Source organism: Ovis canadensis, chromosome 7 (assembly GCF_042477335.2).
Source record: "Ovis canadensis isolate MfBH-ARS-UI-01 breed Bighorn chromosome 7, ARS-UI_OviCan_v2, whole genome shotgun sequence".
Taxonomy (NCBI): Eukaryota; Metazoa; Chordata; class Mammalia; order Artiodactyla; family Bovidae; genus Ovis; species Ovis canadensis.
In genome coordinates, this window is record NC_091251.1 from 113,149,567 (window position 1) to 113,171,805 (window position 22,239).

A 22,239-nucleotide genomic window follows, 5' to 3' on the forward strand; every position below is an offset into this window, starting at 1 on the left:
GGAGGGGCGGCCAAGTCTGGGTTGGAGTCTCTCTGGCCATAGGTGTACGTTAGACGTTTGTGAATGCACGTGTGTGCGTGTGTCTGTCTGCACACACCTGCCTCTCATCCCCAAAGAAATTTAAAAGAGAAAATGAGTATTTGGTGTCTTTCTTTCATATTGTAAATAACGATGTTGTGGGAAAAATCTGAAAGTAACCAAAAAGAACCCAAGAAGCCAGACAGTGAAAATCCATTTATAAAATAAGGATTAAATAATACTTCTTAAGGTTTGTACACTGTTACTGGTCTAAAATATATTTAGAAAGAAAAGTCCTCCCACAGTACCGAAGGGATTGGTTCCAGAAGCCCCTGTGCAGAGATGGATGCTCAAATTCTTTATATAAAATGGTGGGTGCAGAGGACCATCTGTATTTTATGGCGTCACCAGGTCGACAGAATATATGGCAAAGTGAAATACCTTTTTTCCAATCATGCAGTGGTGAGAACTCAAATTAATTTCTCAACAGCTGAGAGGTTTTGATAGAGTCATTTCAAAGATAAACAAATTCCTTGGAACACCAGGAAATTAAAAATATGAGGAGAAATAATCAGCTTCCTGTTGAAGGTGAGGAGGTGGTGGAAGTATTAAAAGAGGGGAAGGCTCCCAGAGGGTTAAAAACCAAAGAAGTTAAAGGACTGAAGAGACCTATCTGTGCGCAGAAATGATTAGTGAAAAGCATAACAGTAAAGAAAACCAGATTGAAGACACTGAAGGAAACATTAGAAATCAGAAACCAAGCGGGAGAAGGCTTTACGCAGACCCAGGATGGCAGAAACGCAAGGTTAGAGCTGAAATTAGGTCACTGCTTTGCATGCTCGGATTTTGCAAAAACAAAGGAGTGCGTAGTAGGTAAGAAACACATTCAGATTGCCTTAAAAAGGGTGAGACTGAAAGTTAGAAGAATTTTTTGTCAAACTGTTTTAGGAGCTACATAAGGATTTGGGGGATTGCGTTGTATATGTGGAGAGAAGAGGTATCAGATGCCCGTGGTAGTGCAGTGTCAAAAAGATGAACAGATAATTTAGTAGCAGACATCTAGACTCTGAAACTAAACAACATAATACAAGTACTGTAGAAGGGAGAGAGCTTCTGGGTCTAATGATCTACCAGAGGCCTCTGAGTGGACCTTTGGCAGCTCTGCTCAGAGGCATGTGGAAGGCGAGGTGAGCAGCGCTGTGGAGCTCGTGGTGACAGGAAGCGAGATCAGCTGGGAACTGGTGCCTGCTGCTAGTACTAAACGCTGAGTATAAGATTTTTGTGAGAATCCTGCTGCAAAGACCGAGAGGAACAGTAGAGAGCATGAGATGTGCCGTAGAGGGGGTCTGAGAAGCTAACTGGAAAATCTTTACCCGGCCAGAGAATGAGGTGGGAAATAAGTTCATTCTGTTTGAATTAGGAAAGGCTTTTATTTAGACAAGCTGTGGTTTTCTCTTTAATTGTTCCAGAGCAGCTTTTGAAATATGAGGACTGTATATATGAGCTGTTGGGATCAGCGTCTCCATCCTCAATTAAAAAGGTTGACGAGAAAGTTAAACTGATAAGAATAAAGTAGCACTGCTCATAATATCCTTTAGTACTTTCATAGTCTATAGAGTGAATTTCCTCTTCTCTATTAAAAATTTTTTAAGAGTTTTAGGATATGAAAGAGACAGTCCAGGAAGCTGAGGTCCCTCATAGGCTAGTATTCAAAAATAGCATCTCTCTAGCTGTTTCAAGAGTAGAATTTAAACAGAGAAGCCAGAATAGCATCATAAAAATGAATAAAAGAACCAAAGTAATGAAAACTTGTAAACAAAAGTGAGGGATAGCTGTGGTCTTTGGAGGGGTAAAGAATGCAAAAGGAAACTGCATCATGGAAATACAGTAATCCCCCGTATCCACAGGGAAGGTATCCCTAGAACTGCCCATGTATACCTGAAACCACAGGTAGCCTAAACCCTAGATTCAGTTAGGTTTTTACATTCGGACACGACTGAGCGACTTCACTGTACATACATACATACCTATGATAACGTTTAATTTCTAAATTAGGCCAGTAAGAAATTAGCAACAACGATAATGAAATAGGACAGTTATAACAATATCCTGAAATCAGAGTTATATGAATGTGTTCTCTCCCTCCCAGAATGTCTCTCACCTGACTCACCTTGTGATGATGTGCGATGAGGAAATGACGCAGCGTTAGGCTGCTCTTGGCCTTCTGGCGATAGGTTAGGAGGAGCGCTTGCTCTCCTGGTGATGGGTTAGGAGGAGCGCTTGCTCTGGGTGATCTCGGCTCGTCGAGCTGTGGTGCTGTGAGTCGGCTGTTAGCAGCAGGCGATGATGATGGTTAGGGATCCCAGGCGCAACAGACCGTGTCAGCCCAGATTCCACCACGTTACTCGTAACAGTACGTAGTTTAAAACTTAAGAATTGTTTCTTTCCTCAGTTTTCAGGCCACAGTTGACTGCTGGTAACTGGAACCGCAGAAAGCAAAATCACAGATTGGAGGGGGGCTACTGAAAAAGAAGTGGGAAGAAAATAGACAGAGGCTAATTAGAAGTTATTAGAGAGCAGCCCTTCGATCGCAGACCACACAGCTGTTGGTGTCAGCTTTTCCTGCTGCCTCTTGCAGCTTTTCATCAGTGAGCTCATTCCCGTGGTTTCAATTGCCATTTGTATGCTGCTGCTGCTAAGTCGCTTCAGTCGTGTCCGACTCTGTGCAACCCCAGAGACGGCAGCCCACCAGGCTCCCCCGTCCTTGGGATTCTCCAGGCAAGAACACTGGAGTGGGTTGCCATTTCCTTCTCCAATGCATGAAAGTGAAAAGTGAAAGTGAAGTTGCTCAGTCGTGTCTGACTCTTAGCGACCCCATGGGCTGCAGTCCACCAGGCTCCTCCATCCATGGGATTTTCCAGGCAAGAGTAGTGGAGTGGGGTGCCATTGCCTTCTCCTATTTGTATGCTGCTGCTGCTACTGCTAAGTCGCTTCAGTCGTGTCCGACTCTATGCGACCCCATGGATGGCAGCCCACCAGGCTCCCCCGTCCCTGGGATTCTCCAGGCAAGAACACTGGAGTGGGTTGCCATTTCCTTCCCCAGTGCATGAAAGTGAAAAGCGAAAGTGAATTGCTAGTAACTCTCAAATCATTTCAGTTCAGTCACTCAGCTATGTCCATCTCTGTGACTCCAAGGACTGCAGCATGCCAGGCCTCCCTGTCCATCACCAACTCCCGGAGTTCACTCAAACTCAGGTCCATCGAGTCGGTGATGCCATCCAGCCATCTCATCCTCTGTCGTCCCCTTCTCCTCCTGCCTTCAGTCTTTCCCAGCATCAGGGTCTTTTCAAATGAGTCAGCTCTTCGCATTAGATGGCCAAAGTATTGGAGCTTCAGCTTCAGCATCAGTCCTTCCAGTGAATATTCAGGACTGATTTCCTTTAGGATGGACTGGTTGGATCTCCTTGCAGTCCAAGGGACTCTCAAGAGTCTTCTCCAACACCACAGGTCAAAAGCATCAATTCTTCAGTGCTCAGCCTTCTTCACAGTCCAACTCTCACATCCATACGTGACCACTGGAGAAACCATAGCCTTGACTAGACGGGCCTTTGCTGGCAGAGCGATGTCTCTGCTTTTGAATATGCGGTCCAGGCTGGTCGTGGCTCTTAGGTCCACTCCACGCTCACAGACCCAGCTCCCTATTAAGGACCTCCTCTTGGCTGTGTCACGAGTGCCTCAGCTTCACTGGGTTCAGACCTGAGGCAACGCCATCTCCCCACGGCTCCCTCCCACTGCAGGCCTGCTCTCCCCGTGTCTCCCTGAGGTGGAGCGCGGCAGTCTCACTCCCCTTAGTCCCCTCCCTCTAGAAACCGAGACGCGACCCAAGGTTCCCTCTTCACGCCTCAGTCTAGTCAGTCAGCCAGACTATCCGTTGTTCCCCTTTGGTCTCTCTCACATATATTTGTCTCTTGTCCTCATCCTGTCAGTTCGGACTAGGGGTTGGCGAACTTTTTCTGTAAAGGGCCAGCTGGTAAGTGCTTGGGCCTCCCAGGCGGCTCAGCAGTGAAGAATCCGCCTGCAGCGCAGGGGCCGCAGGAGAAAGTGGGTCTGACCCCAGGGCTGGGAAGGTCCCCGGGAACCCAGCATTCAGGCTGGGGGCTTCCATGGGCTGTACAGTCCGTGGGGTTGCAAAGAGTCGGATGTGACCGAGCGACTAAGCGTGGAATGTTATTCAGGGATAAAGAGAAGTGAAATATTGATGTGTGCTGAGTTGCTTCAGTTGTGTCTGACTCTGCAACCCCATAGACTGTAGCCCACCAGGCTTCTCTGTCCATGGGGTTTTCCATGGGGTTCTCCAGGCAAGAACACTGGAGCGGGCTGCCGTTTCCTCCTCCAGGGGTCTTCCCCGCCCAGGGATCGACCCCGTCTCCTCTGTCTCCTGCACTGGCAGGCGGGAAGCCCAGGCACATTCTGCGGATTGAAAAGAGCCTCAGAAGGTCACATACCACGTGATTATATTTATCAACATTCTTGAAGTGATAAAATCACAGAGATGGGGAACAAACTGGTGGCTGCCTGGGATCAGGAATCGTGGGGAAGCAGCATGGGTCTGACTGTAAAGGCGTGAGGGAGATGTCTGTGATGGCAGCAGAGTTCTGTGTCTTGAGTCTGGTGGTGTTTCCACGAGTCCATACGTATGATAAGGCAGCGTAGAGCTGTACCTGCTGGGTCAGTGTCAGTTTCCTGGTTTGGAAGTTGTGATGTGCCCACTGGGGGAAATTGTGTGAAGGGTATATGGGACTTCTCTGTACTATCTTTGCAGTTTCCTATGACCCTAAAATTATTTCAAGATGAAAAATTAAAAATTGTTTTCTTCAGAGATTTAAGTGGTATGTAGCATAATCATTTGCCACTCATGGTACTGCGTTTGATCAACGTAAATCAATCTGTGCCTTTCAAAATAATGTCACTGTTAAGATTGACAGAGAACTGTTTGTAGTGATACTGTAGTTGGACTTACAGTTAGCTGAAACCTGTTTAAACAAGAACTGAGACACTGTAGTTCATTGCTTGATATCCTATCTGGGACATGCCTTGTCTTAATTCTTGAATTAAGTGGTAAGGCTTAGTCTGAGCCTTGTCTGGGTGTGCTTTCAGTTCCTGGCCCTCCTATGTGCTGGCTTCTAGAGGACAGCGACTGCAGCAGAGAGTCCTGTATAATCTCTGTCCTCTTGGGGGAGCTTGATGAACAATAAGTACTTCCGACTTGGCATTAATTCTCTTCTTAATACAGAGTTGAAAAGCTTCTGGTAAGATTTTGGAAAAAAATCTGATTTTTTTTTTCAAAAAGCAATATTCACCTCAAACTTTCAAACAGTGTTGTACTATATATTAAGTTAAATGAATATTCTTATGCAAATTTAAAATGAATATTACAAAATCAGAACTTACAATTCTCTTTGGAAAATGTGGCATACGTAACTTAAATATTTTTCTTTTGTACTTATTATCAAGCTCAAAGTGAATATGAGGGGGAAAAGGTAAATATGAGCAAAACTACATATTCTTTAGTAAAATTAAGACAATTTTTTTTCAGGTTAAACTGCAGAACAACATATCATATCAGATGGCAGACATACATCATTTAAAGGGTAAGAAACTTACTTACAAATTACAGTTCACTAAATGTTTAAAATCCTGAAGAATTAAGAAATCCTCAAGTCAGACAGCTAAATGAAATAGAGTTTTGAACAAAGCTCCTCCGATGGCAAAACATGTTTCCTTTTGTCTTAAGAGATAATAAAAAAATTTTAATGTTGTTTTATATATAATAAGTACAAGTTAAAATTTGAGGTCTGCATTTTATTCTTGTGCTGTGGACAGATTTCATACAATGAAATGTTAAAAGAATCTTTAAAGAAAATTGCGGTGTCGCTTCGGAGACTGTCAGCTTGCTAGGGAAAGGGTTAGGAGCGTTCCCTCTGTGCTGTGTCCAGCCTGCTGAAATAGTCCACTCGGTTCTGGGAGTGCTTTGGGCAGGTCCCCAAGCTCAGTAGTTTAGATTCCCTGGGAACAAGGAAGCCTGGAACGGAAATCAGGGAGCCTGGAGGGGGACTGGACAGATGAGCAGTGTGTCTGCTTCATTCTGATGAAGTGGCTGTTGCCCTCCAGTCGCTAAGCCAAGTGTGGCTCCTTAGGACCCGATGGGCTGCAGCACGCCAGGCTCCTCTGCCCTCCACCGCCTCCCGGAGCTTTGCTCAAGCCATGTCGGTTGAGTTGGTGATGCTGTCTAACCATCTGCCGCCCTCTTCTCCTTTTGCCTTCAGTCTTTCCCAGCATCAGGGTCTTTTCCCACTGAGTCCGCTCTTCACATCAGGTGGCCGAAGTATTGGAGCTTCAGCGTCAGTCCTTCCAGTGAATATTTGGGGTTGGTGCGGTGATAGGAGATGTCTAAAGCTTTTATGAAAAATAATAGAGAGAACAAGCTCTATACACTGCTCGCGTTACTTCATGCTATCCCTGGCCTTTGGAACTTGGGGTCCAAGGACTATCCCTCTTTTCCCTCACACCCTCTGATTACAACACTGCGTATTTTAAAACTTTGCATGCAGTTTCTCTGAATTTATCTATGTGGGTAGTACTTGCTCTCTGATTTCATAAATTTTTCTTTATAACCGTTTTGAACCTCTGTAGGATTAGGTAATGTGTTGTTAACACTCCCTTGAGGAAGCCAGCCTGCGCTGGCTAATTCATGCAAGCTTTGGCCCTCACCAGGCAGAACCGCTAGGGGCAGCCTCGGCGGCTCACAGCCCAGACGCGGGGCCGCTCCCGGCGCGCGGTCTCGGATCTGAGCCGCTTTGCTCTTCTGTTAGGAGCTCGCCTTCCTGGCGGCCACGGCTGTCTCTGTGGCATTTGTGCCGCGCTCGCCCCTGTTTGGCTCAGGATGTGCAGGATGGCGCAGAAGGCGGCGCCCCGCCAGTGCTGCTGGCAGCTCGCACTTTGTGCAAATGATTCTGCTTGTCGTCAGAGCGATTTCTCACTAAACAGTGGTGGGCTAGGGCTTTCCTTGTGTATGCTGGAGAAAATGACAGCCCGTGTTACTGAGTAAAAATCTTTACCGCACTGTGTGTGTCCAGAGTTGAAGTAGGTCTTGAGATGTTCTGATTTTTAGGTGATAGACTTCAGCGAAGAAAAAGGATTTGATTTGAGCTCGTAACTGTGCAACTTTTGAACTCGTGAGATTGAGTTTCATTCATGTGACTTTTGCACCTTAGGAACTATTTCTACTGAAACTAACTTCTTGACAAGTTGACAGTATAATCCATATTTGCCTGTTTTCATTGACATTAATGTCAGATATATTGGAGTTAATACACATCAGATTCTTTAAAAAAAAACCCTTATGATAATTAATATTTTCTTGGAAATAAAAAGATTGGAGTTGTTTTTAGTGCCTGAGAAAGTAAATTAACATCCTAGTATACATTGATTTATTTAGAATAACTTACCCTTTTTTATGCCTATCACTGAAAGAAAATTTGAAATAAAAATGTTTGAAAAGTAAGGTTTTTTTTTTTTTTTTGGCTTTAAAAGCTCATCCTAGGCAACCCCTTTCTCAACCATATCCCTAATCTTTTGAAGTTAAGTTGAGGGGTTATGGCCATGCCCTCTATAGCATGCGCTGCTGTTGCTGTTACTGCTCGTCTGGACAGTCGGCCTTGGGCCTGACGCTCTTTAAGTTAAGCAGAGCATTCTGCTGTGCTGACCTTGAGCAGCCTACGAGACAGAGTATCTTTGAGTTCAAAATAAACACATGGCAATCAGCTGGAAGTAAAACTGTGACACAGAAAACTTTTGTCTTTACTTTTGCTTTTAGGTCTGTTTATACCCCACCCCACCCCCGCTCTTTCTTGGCCTTGCCATGTGGCTTGTGGGGTATCAGTTTCCTGACCAGGGACTGAACTGGGCCACAGCAGTGAGACTGTAGAACCCTAACCACTAGACCCCCAGGCAGCTCTGCTGTTACCCCTTTCAAGTCTTTATTTTAAACTGTTCAAAGCACCAATCAGCTCCATGCTTTATATTCCTTTCCCTGTGTTCAGACGGGTTCAGTTCAGTTCAGTCCAGTCGCTCAGTCGTGTCCGACTCTTTGCAACCCCATGAACTGCAGCACACCAGGCCTCCCCGTCCATCACCAGCTCCTAGAGTCCACCCAAACCCATGTCCATTGAGCCGGTGATGCCATCCAACCATCTCATCCTGTCGTCCCCTTCTCCTCTTGCCCTCAATGTTTCCCAGCATCAGGGTCTTTTCAAATGAGTCAGCTCACTGCATCAGGTGGCCAAAGTATTGGAGTTTCAGCTTCAACATCAGTCCTACCAATGAACACCCAGGACTGATGCCCTTTAGGATGGACTGGTTGGATCTCCTTGCAGTCCAAGGGACTCTCAAGAGTCTTCTCCAACACCACAGTTTAAAAGCATCAGTTCTTTGGCGCTCAGCTTTCTTTATGGTCCAGCTCTCACATCTGTACATGACCACTGGAAAAACCATACCCTTAGAACCTGGTACTTTACATGCACTGAAATTAATACTGTTTTTTTTTTTTTTTTTTTTTTGGTCAATTGAATTTTAAGCCTTTTATCTCCATTTAAAAATGGAAGACTTTATTTCCTGATAAAGATATTTCAAATACTGTTAGTGAGAAGCATTTTGGGGAAGCAGAGAAGCAATTTCAAATCTAGAAATCATACATGCTTCACGTTCATTCTGAAGGTAAACTTAGCTGTTTAGTGAGTTTACTGTATAGGAAAAAGAAGCCTGAAGGGGTCTTGTAGATCAGCAGTTGAGATCCATTACCCTTCTGGTTTGACTTTTTTTTAAAAATTGAAGTAACTTTTCCGTTCTGGAATCTTTGCTTGTTAACTCTGTCTATAAGCTACAAAACTTTTTGTCACTGCCTTCTGCCAGGATCTCATTGTTCTTTAGAATCAACATCCATAGCTGAGGGTTCTGCTCCCTCTTGCCCTCTGCTTCTTAGTAGGTGGGACCAGGGAGCAGGTGACAAGCTGAGTATGTGTTTCATGGATACCTCTTTTGTTACTTTTATCTGAGGTAGGGGACATGACTGGAAACTGCAGAGATCAACCATGTTTGCATATTGTAGAGTTAATAGAGCAGGTGGAGAAATTTAAAATGTGACTTGGGCTAAACTCACAGAGACAGGGAGTAGAATGGTGGTTCCAGGGTTTGGGAGATGTGTGGGGAACATGAGGTGTTGGCTGAAGGGTACAAACTGTTAGTTACAAGATGAGTAAGGTTTGGTGATCTATGACGATTACAGTTAACAATATTGTGTTATAACAACACTGCATCGTATAGTTGGAAGTTGCTGAAACAGTGGGTCCCAAATGTTCTCACCACTCACAAAAAGTGGTAGTTATGTGAGGTGGTGGAGGTGCTGGCTGGTGTGATGGGGCAGTCATTTTATCGCATGTTGGTGAATCAAACCAGCACGTATGCCGTGAACTCACCTGGTGTTACACCCTAATTAAAGTTTTAAAATAATAAAAAATGTGGCTTGAATAGGCAAGCATAATTATCAACTACAAGCATTTTATGTGAATCATTTACATTTCATATTTGATTATTAATCCTGTACAATAGCTATTACATGCGTATTGTTAAACTTTATATACCTCATCAAGCATTCATGTGACCTGAACATTTTTATTTGTTATTGTTACTGTAGTTATGATTCCACAATAAAAGTTGTAGAGAAAAAAAATGCGCTCAGAATCCCACCACTAAGCTTAATCACTGATAGCATTTTGATGTAATTTTATTCTTATTTTTTTACATGGATATATTTCTATTAAAAGTTTATGTTTATATCTGCTTTTTAAAAACTTACAAGGATTTCTGGGCGCCTTTAAAGTAATAAGACTAATTTGTTAAGCCTTCTGTGGAAAGCAGATGTTATAATATTGGCATATTATAGTTAGAAATTATATTTTAGTCTTAATAAGTAGATGTTGCTTATATAGAATAGACCTCTGTTCCCATTTATGAAAATCAAGACTTTCTTAATTACTGCTTTTGCTTAACTGATAAGGCTGTTGGCAGATTTTCTCTTCCTTGGCTGGATTTTTTTTTTGTAGGATTCGATGGAGCAACTCTAGAAAACGTGAGGACAGTGATTATAGATTAAATGTTCACAAACGAGCATCTGGCTCAGCTTTTAATTTACCATCCAGTTTGAAATGTCATATTATTCATTACAACTAAAACATTTAGCTCTGGTCCAGAGATTATAAGCTTTGTAAATGGAATTTTGGTGTATGTGGATATAATTCAGTAGCAGAACTGGAAGTCAGATCTAAAGAGATAGGTACCTAAGTTGGGAATCAAATGTGATTTTAAAATGAATTCTGCATCCATAGCCAACACATCTAAAAAATGTGATTCCCCTACTTTCCAGAGCAGTTAGGGTTAGAGAGAGGCAGCTCTTCATGGTTTGCTTCCACAGCTTAGCATATGGTCTGTATAATGTGTAAAGATGTAAAATTTTTAAATATTTCTGATGGATGTGAAAGCCACTGAGGCTGTCTTGTTTTAAAAATAAATTTCATTGTCTATACATGGGTACGAAAGGCACTTAAATATGGTACTAGTTACGTAATTTAACTTCTCGAGAGGATGAGTGCGTAAATGGAGGCCTGCATGTGATTTTAGGAGCCCCGTCCCTTCCTAACAGGAAGTAGCAGAGCAAGGAGGCTTCACCCCTGTGCTTTGTTTTGTTTGCGTTCTGTGGATAGAGCAACTTGCTGAGCTTCGTCAGGAGTTTCTCCGACAGGAAGACCAACTGCAGGACTACAGGAAGAACAGTACTTACCTTGTGAGGAGGCTAGAGTATGAGAGGTGAGATTCTGCGTGCAGTGAGTACCTGTGAATCTTGAATATTTGTCCAACATTCAGGCAGGTCATTTCTTCCTTTCTAGAGTCTGTTTTTCTTCTCTTCTTTCATTTTACTAAGTCTTTTAAATTCCTTTTCTAAAAAAACAATAATAAATTCCTTTTCTATTGTCTTGTATGTGTCTGTGAAATCTGTTTTCTTTTATTTTGATAGCTTGAAGAACATGAAAATATCTCATACAAGTCATGTTGAATCTACCCTTATAGACATTGCAAGACATTGTAGACATTGTAAAACAGAAAATCATGTAAGAAATCGGTTTTACAGTAAAAGGTGTTTTTTAGGTCTGCATACCAAAAATTAGAAAGATTCACCGTATTTTAAACTGTTTATCCATTTCTGACATCTTACTCTTGCCGGCTGTCAGTATGCGTCTACTACATACGTGGTTTTAATCTAATGGTGTTCAGTAATTTTCCGTGTATCTTTAGGATTAAAGGTTGACATACTTAGAGGTAATAAATTAGTCCAGTATATTAGTATGCTAGAGCTTTTTCACTCTTTCCCAATTGCTGGACCACTGTAGGAGTTTTCCTTTTCTCACTGTTATGATTATCAACTGGAAAAATCTTTGTGCAAAAAGGATTTTTTTTTCTTCTTATGTTATTTCACTGATTATATTCTAATACAGAACTTCTGAGATAGAATGTTTTATTGGTCTTATCACATCTATGAAAGATTGCTTTGTAAAATGACTATACTAATTTATACTGTAAATGTTTCCCTGTAGCCCCACCAACATTGACTTTTATAATTCTAACTTAATTTCACTAGTATAGGAATAAGGAAAGTACTATATATACATACAGGAAGCTTAATTTGCATTTTAAATGGTGGAAGGTAACATTTTTCTATGTATCTGTTGTTTCTTTTTACATGAATGATCTTTCTGTGTTCTTTGCCTGCTTGTCCAGTTGAAATTCATAATTTTATCTGTTTGTGCCTTTACATTTTGTCTTGCTGGTTGCATTCTGTCTTTTTTATTAGTTTTTTCCGTTCTTGCTCTTTTTATGGTTTAGGCTTTTATTATTGTGTTTAAAGTATTGGGTTGGCCAAAAAGTTAGTTCGAGTTTTTCATAACATCTTACAGAAAAACCCAAACGAACTTTTTGGATAACTCAATACTATTTGATGACTCATCTGATGCAACTGCTTAAAATTTCTTTTAAAAAATTCATATTTCTAATTTGTTTTTTAATTAGCTTTATCAATATTTTCATCCTCTATTAAAGATTCAGGTATTTTAAGAATTTTGACTGTGAGCTGTCTTCACGTCTGCTCTCTGCCCTCTCCTATCCACTCTCCTGCTGACTGAATGCTTTATCCATACAGATGTATGTTTTCAACTTCTAAACATCTTTGAGAATCTACCCAAGATATTATAGTCTAAAAGAATGACTTTCTAATTTAGTTTTCAGTGTGGACAACAGATCAAGGAGTTAAGAGCTCAGCATGAAGAAAATATTAAAAAGTTAGCAGACCAGTTTTTGCAGGAACAGAAGGTAAATTTTAAAAATACTTAAAATGTGTTCTTGTTATAAATCTTGTAATTTAGAAGTTAAAATTTGTATTTTTGTCATAAAACATATTTTTAAGTATTTTAGCCTATGTAATTCTAAAAATGACTTCAGTGACTTTAGTACTGAGTAAATTAAACATCTGCAAAAATAAAACCTCAGCTCTTAAAACTAACTTTGAGCTAAATAACTTTTACCAGACTTTTAAAAGTAATTTTTGCTGTTTATTTCTCAGTTTGTAAGTGGATAATCATGTTACTGAAAAATAAGTTACTTCGTATTTTATGCTTTTGAGAAATAGAAAAAAAAATTGAGAAACTTTTACTTACCAATCTTTGTTGTTTCTGATTCCTTTCTTGAAATACAGAAATGAAATGCTAGCCACTATTTTCATATTTTGGGGATGGCAAATTCTTTTGTTAAGTCATATAGTTCCAGTAGATAAATATTATGGAAGGCTTGCTAGAAACAGAAGGAATTTTAAATTTACAAGTCTTGACAACACTCGTCTTTCACGCCCTGCAGTGTAGTCTGCCCAGCTATCGTCTGCATAAAGGCTTGTGATGTAGAGTAAAGAGAGGCTGAAGAGTGAACAGTGTTTTCCTTGGTCTTTGGTGGTCTCACATCTAAAGGACTGGAAGCTCAGGAAACCAGGTTTCCATGCTCTATTTTTTCACCATTTTGCAACATGATATTGAGGGCATCTTTTTTTTAACCATAAAGTGAAACAGCTGCTGTCTGTCTGCAGCCTTCCTTGCAGAGACGTGGGGTAGGTTGCGGGGAGATGGCAGGCATGAGTGAGCTGCCTTAGTGGGGCTGAGGCCTGGGGGCAGCCAGTAGACACTGCTGGGACCCTGCGTGCGCAGAGGAGCATAGCAGTGGTTTGGCCGAGAGTTTGTTCGCTTTTCCTGTAAGATCTTAACAGGGAAACCTGAGCGAGGCCTCTGAGCCCCTGCAGAACTGGCGGCCCAGCTGGTAGAGCGCCGTCTACAGTGCGGGAGACCCGGGTTCGAGCCCTGGGTCGGGAAGATCCCCTGGAGAAGGAAATGGCAACCCACTCCAGTACTGTTGTCTGGAAAATCCTATGGACAGAGGAGCCTGGTACGCTACAGTCTATGAGGTCGCAAAGAGTTGGACACGACTGAGCAACTTCACTTCACTTCATAGAACACAAATGGAGAAGGCAATGGCACCCCACTCCAGTCCTCTTGCCTGGACAATCCCATGGATGGAGGAGCCTGGTGGGCTGCAGTCCATGGGGTCACTAAGAGTCAGACACGACTGAGCGACTTCACTTTCACTTTTCACTTTCATGCATTGGAGAAGGAAATGGCAACCCACTCCAGTGTTCTTGCCTGGAGAATCCCAGGGACGGGGGAGCCTGGTGGCTGCCATCGATGGGGTCGTACAGAGTCGGGCACGACTGAAGCGACTCAGCAGCAGCAGCAGCAGCAGCTTAGAACACAAAAGGACGAGGACCGGAGGCTTGCTGTTGGAACCTTGGTGTCACGAGCCCAGTGTATAAATAATGGGAGAAGTTCGTTCTCTGCTCCCAAGAAGCAGTATGTCAGCTTTTTCCTTTCTCCTGGCAAGTGTAGTTCTCTCTTTCTGCTCTTCTATTTTAGCCTATTTTTATATTGTTAATTAACTAATATCCTGTCCCGTTCTTTGCCCTTATCCTGCCCTGAATGGAACAAGGTGGAGAGAAATAGAGGTGCCTGACCTTAAGTTCTCTTAGGAGAACGTCTTTCTAGGGTGATGCACCAGCGCCTCACTCTGCTCCTCATCCTCAGCTTGCATTCTTCAGCTGCCATGACTTAATTCTGTGAAATCTGAGTTGTTTTTCACAGGTACAAATCCATTATAAGCTATAAGAAACAAGCATAAGGTGTGTTCAGGGATTTTTTTTCTTAACCAAGTACATGCCTGTCTTAGAAATTACTCTAAGGAAGGGGTCAGCAAACTAACTGCAACCTCCTGCCTTTTTTTTCCATACTGCCCATCAGCCAAAAAAAGTGGTTATTGCGTTTTAAAAATGGTTAAAAAATCAAAAGAATGTTTTATGACATGGGAAAGCTGTAAGAGACTCGAATCTCAGTGTCTAGAAACACAGTTTATTAGAACACAGCCACCCTCATTCGTGTACTGCTTTCCTCTATCACAAAGGAGGGTAAGTTGTTACAGACCAGTGGAGGCTTGGGTTCCCAGGTGGCTCAGTGGTGAAGAACCCTCCTGCCAGCACAGGACACCTGGAAGACACAGGCTCTGTCCCTGGGTTGGGAAGGTCCCCTGGAGAAGGAAATGGCAGTCCACTCCAGCCAGAGGAGCCTGCAGGGGACGGTCGCTGGGGTCGCAAAGAGTCGGGCACAACTGAGCGCAGAGGAGACTTGAGAAGGCCTGGTGCTGAGAGGTGGTGCAGCGAAGTGCGAGTGAGTGAATTGGTGCACGCAGCGTGGCGTCCCGGATCGGGTCCTGGAGCAGAAGAAGGCCTTAATGGAAAACGTAGTGGAGTCTAAGTGAAGGCTGGAGTTTAGTTAATAATGTACTAACGTTGTTTTCTTAGGTTTGCAAATGTATCATGCTAATGTGATGTTAACACTAAGGGAAATTGAGTGATTGGTAATTACTTTTCTATAAATTTGAATTATTTCAGAGTAAAAACTATATTTAAAAAGGAACTAGGTGGCCCCCTTACCAAATCAACAACATTGTGCTTAGAAAGCCATCCTGTTTTAGTAATTGTATTTATTATTGTCCATTCGCAGAAAACTGTTGCGTTAATAATGAATCAGAGGACAATATCTTTGCTAAGTGTCTTAAATGGAGAAGTATTTTGGACCCGTAGTTTGTTGACTTTTAAGTTTTGTTTGTTTGTTTTATCCATATTATAAAGCTGTGGAGTACGTACTATGGAAGTTGCCTTATAATGTGGCATTACAGCGAAAATGCACAGAGATGCAGGACGGCTTAGGTTGTGTACCTCATGGATTTTCTCACCTTTGGTCTTTATACTGATATGTTCAGAAATTTCAGTTCATCATGTCATGCACCAGCAGTTAAGCTCTGAAACTTGGCTATTGCTTATCAAGTTCCCAAATCCTGTGGGAGGAAGAAAGATGGTTTGAATCCCTTTCCACAATTCTCCATCTTTGTAATCTTGAACAAACTATGTAACTTCTTTAAGCCTCAGTTTTATTTTGTTTTCCTTAAAACTGTTCGCTATCTCTACTAGAGGACAGGCTTGAAAACAAGTTGCAAACTGTGAGACATGGCAGAAGTATTGCCTGGTCCACCGGAATACCTACACTTGGTGGTCAAAGTGCCCGTTCATTGTGACAAGTTCTCGCCGCTTGGCTCCTGTGTTTCTGGAGTTCCTGTGGATTTCGTAGTGCCGTTGTTTTTTATAACGTTACCAGTGGTTACACTGCATAGTGCTTTAGAGTTGGCAAAGCATTTAATGTTAATATTATTATGCATTAAGTATTACTATGGCAACCCAAGCATGTGTACTTGATCCGTCCCTCTCCCAGTTGTCTGTGAGACAGCTCAACCAGTTAAGAGAAAACTAGGCCCCACAGGATTGAATCAGGCTTAATCATAACCTGCACTCCACTCCAGTACTCTTGCCTGGACAATCCCGTGGATGGAGGAGCCTGGTGGGCTGCAGTCCATGGGGTTGCTAAGAGTCAGACACGACTGAGCGACTTCACTTTCCCTTTTCGCTTTCCTGCATTGGAGAAGGAAATGGCAACCCACTCCAGTGTTTTTGCCTGGAGAATCCCAGGGACAGGGGAGCCTGGTGGATTGCCGTCTATGGGGTCGCACAGAGTCAGACACGACTGAAGCGACTTAGCAGCCCCAGCAAGCATAACCTGAAGATTCAAGGTTCCCCGGAGGCGGTATGGTCAGGTGAGGGAGGTTACAGGGAGCACTGGCTTGCATACTGTTCTGCCATCTTTCCTGTGCTTGGGTGGCGGAGCACCTGGGAAGAGTTTGCCTGTTTTCCACCTTGCTGTTTCTGCTTGGGGAAGAACCTGAGTGTCGATAGCCATTGATCCCACTTGAGGGGGTACCTGGATGCCGGCCTCCTGCTGTCTGCTCTCCTGCTTGGTTAAAACATGCCGTCCAGAACCCATGCTCCCCCGAGGCCTCTGCAGCCAGCGCTCAGCAAGACTGTCTTCTGACAGAGTCACTCCCTCAGCAAAGCCAAAGGGTGTCATCTCTGCCTGACATTTTAGGCCATTTGTTGTAATTAGAGACTTTAAAAAAAATACTTATTCTTTGACTTCATATTAGGTATAAAAACTGAACAAAAAAATAATATTACGTCCCACATCTCTTAAGTTTTTGGAATTTGGACCCATGGTATGTATTTCAGAATATTTGGTTTATTTCAGAATATTTAGTCAAAAAAATGAACTATTTCAGAATATTTAGTTAATATTAACTAAATATTAACATTCAGTTAATAAAATGAACTGTTTCAGAATATTAAGTATTTGGAATTTGGACCCATGGTATGTATTTCCAAAAAAATGCGTTGTTTCAGAACGTTTAGCTAACGCGGTAATGTTTAGTTGTGTCAATCGTTTAACATTTTGAGCTGAAAAATACTTACTGCTAGCAAATCTTACTCTTACAGCAAGAGGCCCACAAGTTTGAATCAAAAGGTGGAAACGAGCTGGATTCGGACAATCATGCAGTGCCTAAAAGCACTCCGGAAGCTGCTGAGGACGGTGCAGGCAAGAACGGAGAGCCCTCGAGCCGCCACCTTCCACACGGGAAAGGTGCTGCCACTATCTTATGTTAAGATGGAATTGACTTCTTCTCGCTTTGAAGTGAACGTTTTCGGTCGTAAAGAATATTGTTTGATTTTACTTGCGTTATGTGTAGGTATCTGTTTCAAATGTGGATCCTTTAACAGAGAAGAAAAAAATAATAAGTCTATAGAGTTATACCTGTGTCCAAAGCAAGATTTATAGATACTCATTCGATGTAGCCCATTGCTTTACAAGCTGATTGTTACATTCCTTCAATGTCTGTAAGGAAAAATACAGAATTATGTTTTTGTTACTTGAGCAGAACAAATCAAACGAGGTGGTGATGCAGGCATGCCTGGAATAGAAGAGAATGACCTTGCAAAAGCTGAAGATGTTCCTGTTGGTAAGTAAGAGTTACTAGATTTTAACTGAAGCAATCATCTTATTTTTCATGTGACTGTTGTTTTTTTGAGTAACACCTGAGAAAAGTCATATATATCTTGGGGACCACTATTTTCAGTTAACTAGGTGAGGTGAGGTGAGGTGAAGTCGCTCAGTCGTGTCCGACTCTTTGCGACCCCGTGGACTGTAGCCTACCAGGCTCCTCCATCCATGGGATTCTCCAGGCAAGAATACTGGAGTGGGTTGCCATTTCCTTCTCCAGGGGATCTTCCCGACCCAGGGATCGAACCCAGGTCTCCCGCATTGGAGGCAGACGCTTTAACCTCTGAGCCACCAGGGATTAATTCCCAGAATATAATTGCTTTAGATATAATTTTTATGGAAAATTTTGCTAAAGTGTATAAATACTTGTTTTTGCCTGAAGAGTCAAACATATTTGAACTTTTTCTTGGTGGCTCAAGCGTTATTGCTCATGACAGTTACGCTATATGTTCAAGCTGCTTAAAGTATACGTGGTTTCTTTCTTCCAGGCTGAATGTTCCTAGATTGTGGTGGTGTCGGTATGCTTTGATATGGCAGAATAATACCCTTATGTAGGCTTTTAGGACTTGGCATGTTGTTTCAGTTAATCACCCTACAGTTTAAGCAGCTTATTCCCTTTTTCCCCCCTCTTAGAGCCACTTCTGCTCAGCGTACGTCTCTTCATTAACGCGTCTGCGTCTTTCTCTCTGTTCGGTCCGTATCACTGCTGCTGTCCTAATCCCATGCAGCTTTTTTCATGTCTCCCTGTTTTTCTTACCATTTCTATGTCTGTCTCTTAGCTGTCGTAGATACCCTTCCATGCTGACTCCAATTTATTCTGAAAAATAGGAAGTAACAGCATATATTTGGTTCTTCTTAGCTGTTTTCATTCCTTTTCAATCTCCGTGATTATTTCTGTAGTTATAGCTCATTGTTTGTGGCTGAAATTGCTGAGTGTCTGAGGTCCAAGTGAATGAATGAATATCAACAACGCTGCAATCTAGGAACATTTAGCCTGAAAGAAATAAACCACTTATACTTTTAGTAAACATAAGTAGCTTGAACACAGCATAACTGTCATGAGCGATAACTCTGAGTCATCAAGAAAAAGTTCAGATATGTTTGACTCTTAAGGCAAAAACAATTAGTCCTTTCCATGTATAGTTTTCCTATCTTCTCAAATTCTTTCATATCCATATTCTTTTGAGTTGCCAGTTCAGTGTATTTCCTCAAAGTAAAGTTCAGGGCAAGAGCAAGAACATGAGTTCATAAATAAGGACTAAGGATGATCATGTGTTTTTTTTGTAAGGCCATGAAGTAATCCAGTGATTCTTAAAGTATGGTTCTTGAACCAGCAGTGTCAGCCTTACCCAGAGACTTATTTAACAGAAACACATATTCTTAGGTCCCGTTCCAGACGGACAGCGTAAGAAATTCTTGGAATGTAGCCGAACAGACTGCTTTTTAACAAGCTCTCCAGGTGATTTTGGTCTTTGCTAATGTTTTAGAACCACTGGCTTCAATGTTAAAGAAATACTGAGGGCAAGGACCATGTATTCTTCTGAATTTTTGCCGTACTTACCCTAGTCCTAGATTCACTGAGGTTTAGGTTGATTATAAAGATATTGTGCTCACTTTTTAAAAATTAAATGGAAGGTTCTTTAAATTCTATAGTGCTTTATAATTTTCAAAAGTTTCACACACATGATTTTATATAGTCCCATAAAATAGCTGTCTTTTCCCACCTACCCTACAGCCCCCCTTTCTGCCCTCTCCCCACGGGTGGCCACTAGGGTGTTCTCTTTATCTGTGAGTCTGCTCCTCTGCTTCCTTTTTGTCCTAGTCACTAGCTTGTTGTAGTTTTTATGTTCCACATGTGAGTGACATCACCAGTGTTATCTTCCTGTCTGACTCACTTCATTTAGCAAAATGCCCTCCAAGTCCATACACGTTGCTGCAAATGATGAAAGTTCACTCTTTTCCACGGCTGAGTAGTATTCCTCTGTGTGTGTGCGTGTGTGCGTGTGTGCGCGTGTGTGCGCTTGTGTGTGTGTGCGTGTGTGTGCGTGTGTGTGCGTGCGTGTGTGTGCGCGTGTGTGCGTGCGTGCGTGTGCATGTGTGTGCGTGTGCGTGTGTGTGCGTGCGTGTGTGCGTGTGTGCCTGTGTGTGCCTGTGTGCATGTGCATGCGTGTGCGTGCGTGTGTGCGTGTGTGCACGCCTGTGTGTGCATGTGCGTGCGTGCGTGTGCGTGTGTGCATGCGTGTGTGTGCCTGTGTGTGCCTGTGTGCATGTACGTGTGTGTGCGTGTGCGTGCGTGTGCGTGTGCGTGTGCGTGTACGTGTGTGCATGTGCACCACATCTTCTTTGTCTGTTCAGCTGCTTTTGGACCCTTAGGTTGCTTCCATATCTTGGCGCTTGTAAATGACCGCTGAGAACACTAGGGCGCGTGTATCTTTCCGCACAGTGGTGCTACTGCTTGCGTGTTTGCCCTGGCGTGAGCCGCTGGGCCATACGGTAGCTCTGGTTTTCGTGTCTGAAAAACCACCGCAGTGTTTCCCACAGCGGCTGTACCAGCTTATGTTCCCACCAACAGTGCACCAGTGGATTAGTCTTCCTTTAGCTTTGATTTTCTGAATTTGAAAATGATATGCTGTGAAGAAGTCTTTTAGTTTGCTTGGGCATTTACCTTGCTCTGTGTTCTCTGAGCTTCCTGGATCTGTAGTTTTTTGTGTGACGTGAACTTGGCAGAAATTCTGTCATTATGCGTCAGGTGTTTCTCCTGTCCTTTTCTCCCTTCTTCTGGTATTCTCATTACACAGACGGTACCCTTTTTACAGTTGTCTTAGGTACTTGGTTCTGTTTCTTCCCAGTCTTTGTCCTCTTTGCTTTTCTGTTTTTGAGGATGCTGTCGATAAATCCTTTAACTCAGAGCTTCTTTCCTCAGTTTTGTCCAGCCTACTCATAATCCCGTCAGAGGCATTCTTCGCCTCTGTTACAGTGTTTTCGACCTCTGGTATTTCTTTTTTATTCTTTCTAGGGTTTCTGTCTCTGTACTTCGATTGCCCGTCTATTCCTGCGTGCTGTCTGCTTGATCCGGCAGAGTTCTTAGCATCGCAGCTGCGGTTCTTTTGCGTTCCCGGGCGATAGCCCCCATTCCTGCCGAGTCTGTTCGGAAGCTCGCTCTCTGTTCAGCGCAGTCCGTGCCTCTCGGTGTGCCTTGTGGGTTTCCTTGATGCCCTGGCGTGGCGCACACACCGGGGCAGCGCCCCTGCTGTCCCCTGGTGGTGAGCTGTGGGGAGGGCACGCACTCCCTGGCTCTGCAGTTGGCTCTCAGCCTTTCAGTGAGCCTGTGCCTCTGGAGTCTGAACTTCACAAGTGCTTCTCAGTTTTTTCCTTCCCCTCTTAGGTGGGACAGGGTGGCTCGAGGGAGCTAGAGTTGGGTGTTTTCCTTCCATAGGCCACTTAGACTCTGATAATGCCCTAGCAAGCTAGGCGCTGTTTACCTGGTTTCTGCAAAGGGCAGACCTTACTAGGGACAGAAAGCTTTGTGTCCTTTTGCCCTCCCCCAACCCTCAGGGGGCTTTCTCCAGTATTTACCTGGGAATCTACTTGAGCTCCTGGAGTAAATTCCCTGACTTTGTGGGAGCCCCCTCTGTGACTGGGGCCCCCTAGAGTTTAACTCTGTGCTGTTCACACTGAGCCTCTGTTTTAACTCTGAGCTGTCCGCACTGAGCCTCTGGCAACTAACCAGGTGCAGCTCAGGGCTCCCCGCCCTGGCTTCTGTGGCAGCTTCTGTTCATTAGCCTCTCCTGTAAGCCGAGACCCCCTGCATTTGTCTGTCTCTCTTATAGGATGGTACCAGTCTGCTCTGTGTCTTCCTCTTTCTTATGGACCCAGAAGAGCTGTTGATTTTTCAGCCTGTTTTAGCTGTTTCCTTGTTGTTAGGATACAGTGGCAACTTCTAAGCTCCTTATATGCAGACCCAGGAACCAGAAGTCTCCTGGATTAATTTTGAATCTCTGGACTGTTGGTGCTTTTACAGAAGAATTTTGAGTATAAAGACTATTTTAATATAGTCACTGGTGAAAAGAAACTCTGAGCTGTACAGTCCATCAGAGCGAACACAGAGCAAAGCCGTGCTGTGTCTTCGTGCCTTGAGTGCTCAGTATGCTCATGCCTTGCACATCCAGGGTCCCAATAAATGTGTGCGGTTGAATTTCCAGAATATCCTTAGTGGCGGGGTAGTGGTCTCTAGAGTCAAACTGCTGGATTCAGACCCTTGGCTCTGCCATTTCACAGGCATGTGACCATTTATTTGCCCTTATCCTTATCAATGAGATGGGATTGTAAGTTTCAACCTCATAGGGTGGATGTGAGGTTTGAATGTAAAGCTCCAAGAGGCTTGGTGGTAAAGAATCCCCCTGCCAGGCAGGAGACACAGGTTCAATCCCTTGATTGGGAAGATCCCCTGGATAAGGAAACGGCAATCCACTCCAGTATTTTTGCCTGGGAAATCCCGTAGACAGAGGAGCCTGGCGGCTGCAGT

The 22,239-nt window shown here is 43.3% G+C and overlaps 1 protein-coding gene across 6 annotated transcripts in view; it reads left to right on the forward strand.

Annotated features, from left to right (window-relative positions):
• GOLM2 (golgi membrane protein 2) overlaps window positions 1-22,239 on the forward strand; it is an 84,182-nt gene that overhangs the window by 27,177 nt on the left and 34,766 nt on the right. For 3 of the 6 annotated variants that reach the window (XM_069597321.1, XM_069597324.1, XM_069597320.1), the window contains exons 2-7: window positions 5,615-5,669; window positions 10,836-10,938; window positions 12,405-12,495; window positions 17,153-17,297; window positions 17,593-17,673; window positions 19,099-19,173. In XM_069597321.1, coding sequence (XP_069453422.1) covers window positions 5,615-5,669; window positions 10,836-10,938; window positions 12,405-12,495; window positions 17,153-17,297; window positions 17,593-17,673; window positions 19,099-19,173 — 550 coding nt within the window. The remainder of the gene's footprint in view (window positions 1-5,614; window positions 5,670-10,835; window positions 10,939-12,404; window positions 12,496-17,152; window positions 17,298-17,592; window positions 17,674-19,098; window positions 19,174-22,239) is intronic. The other 3 variants (XM_069597323.1, XM_069597325.1, XM_069597322.1) reach the window with 1 other exon arrangement.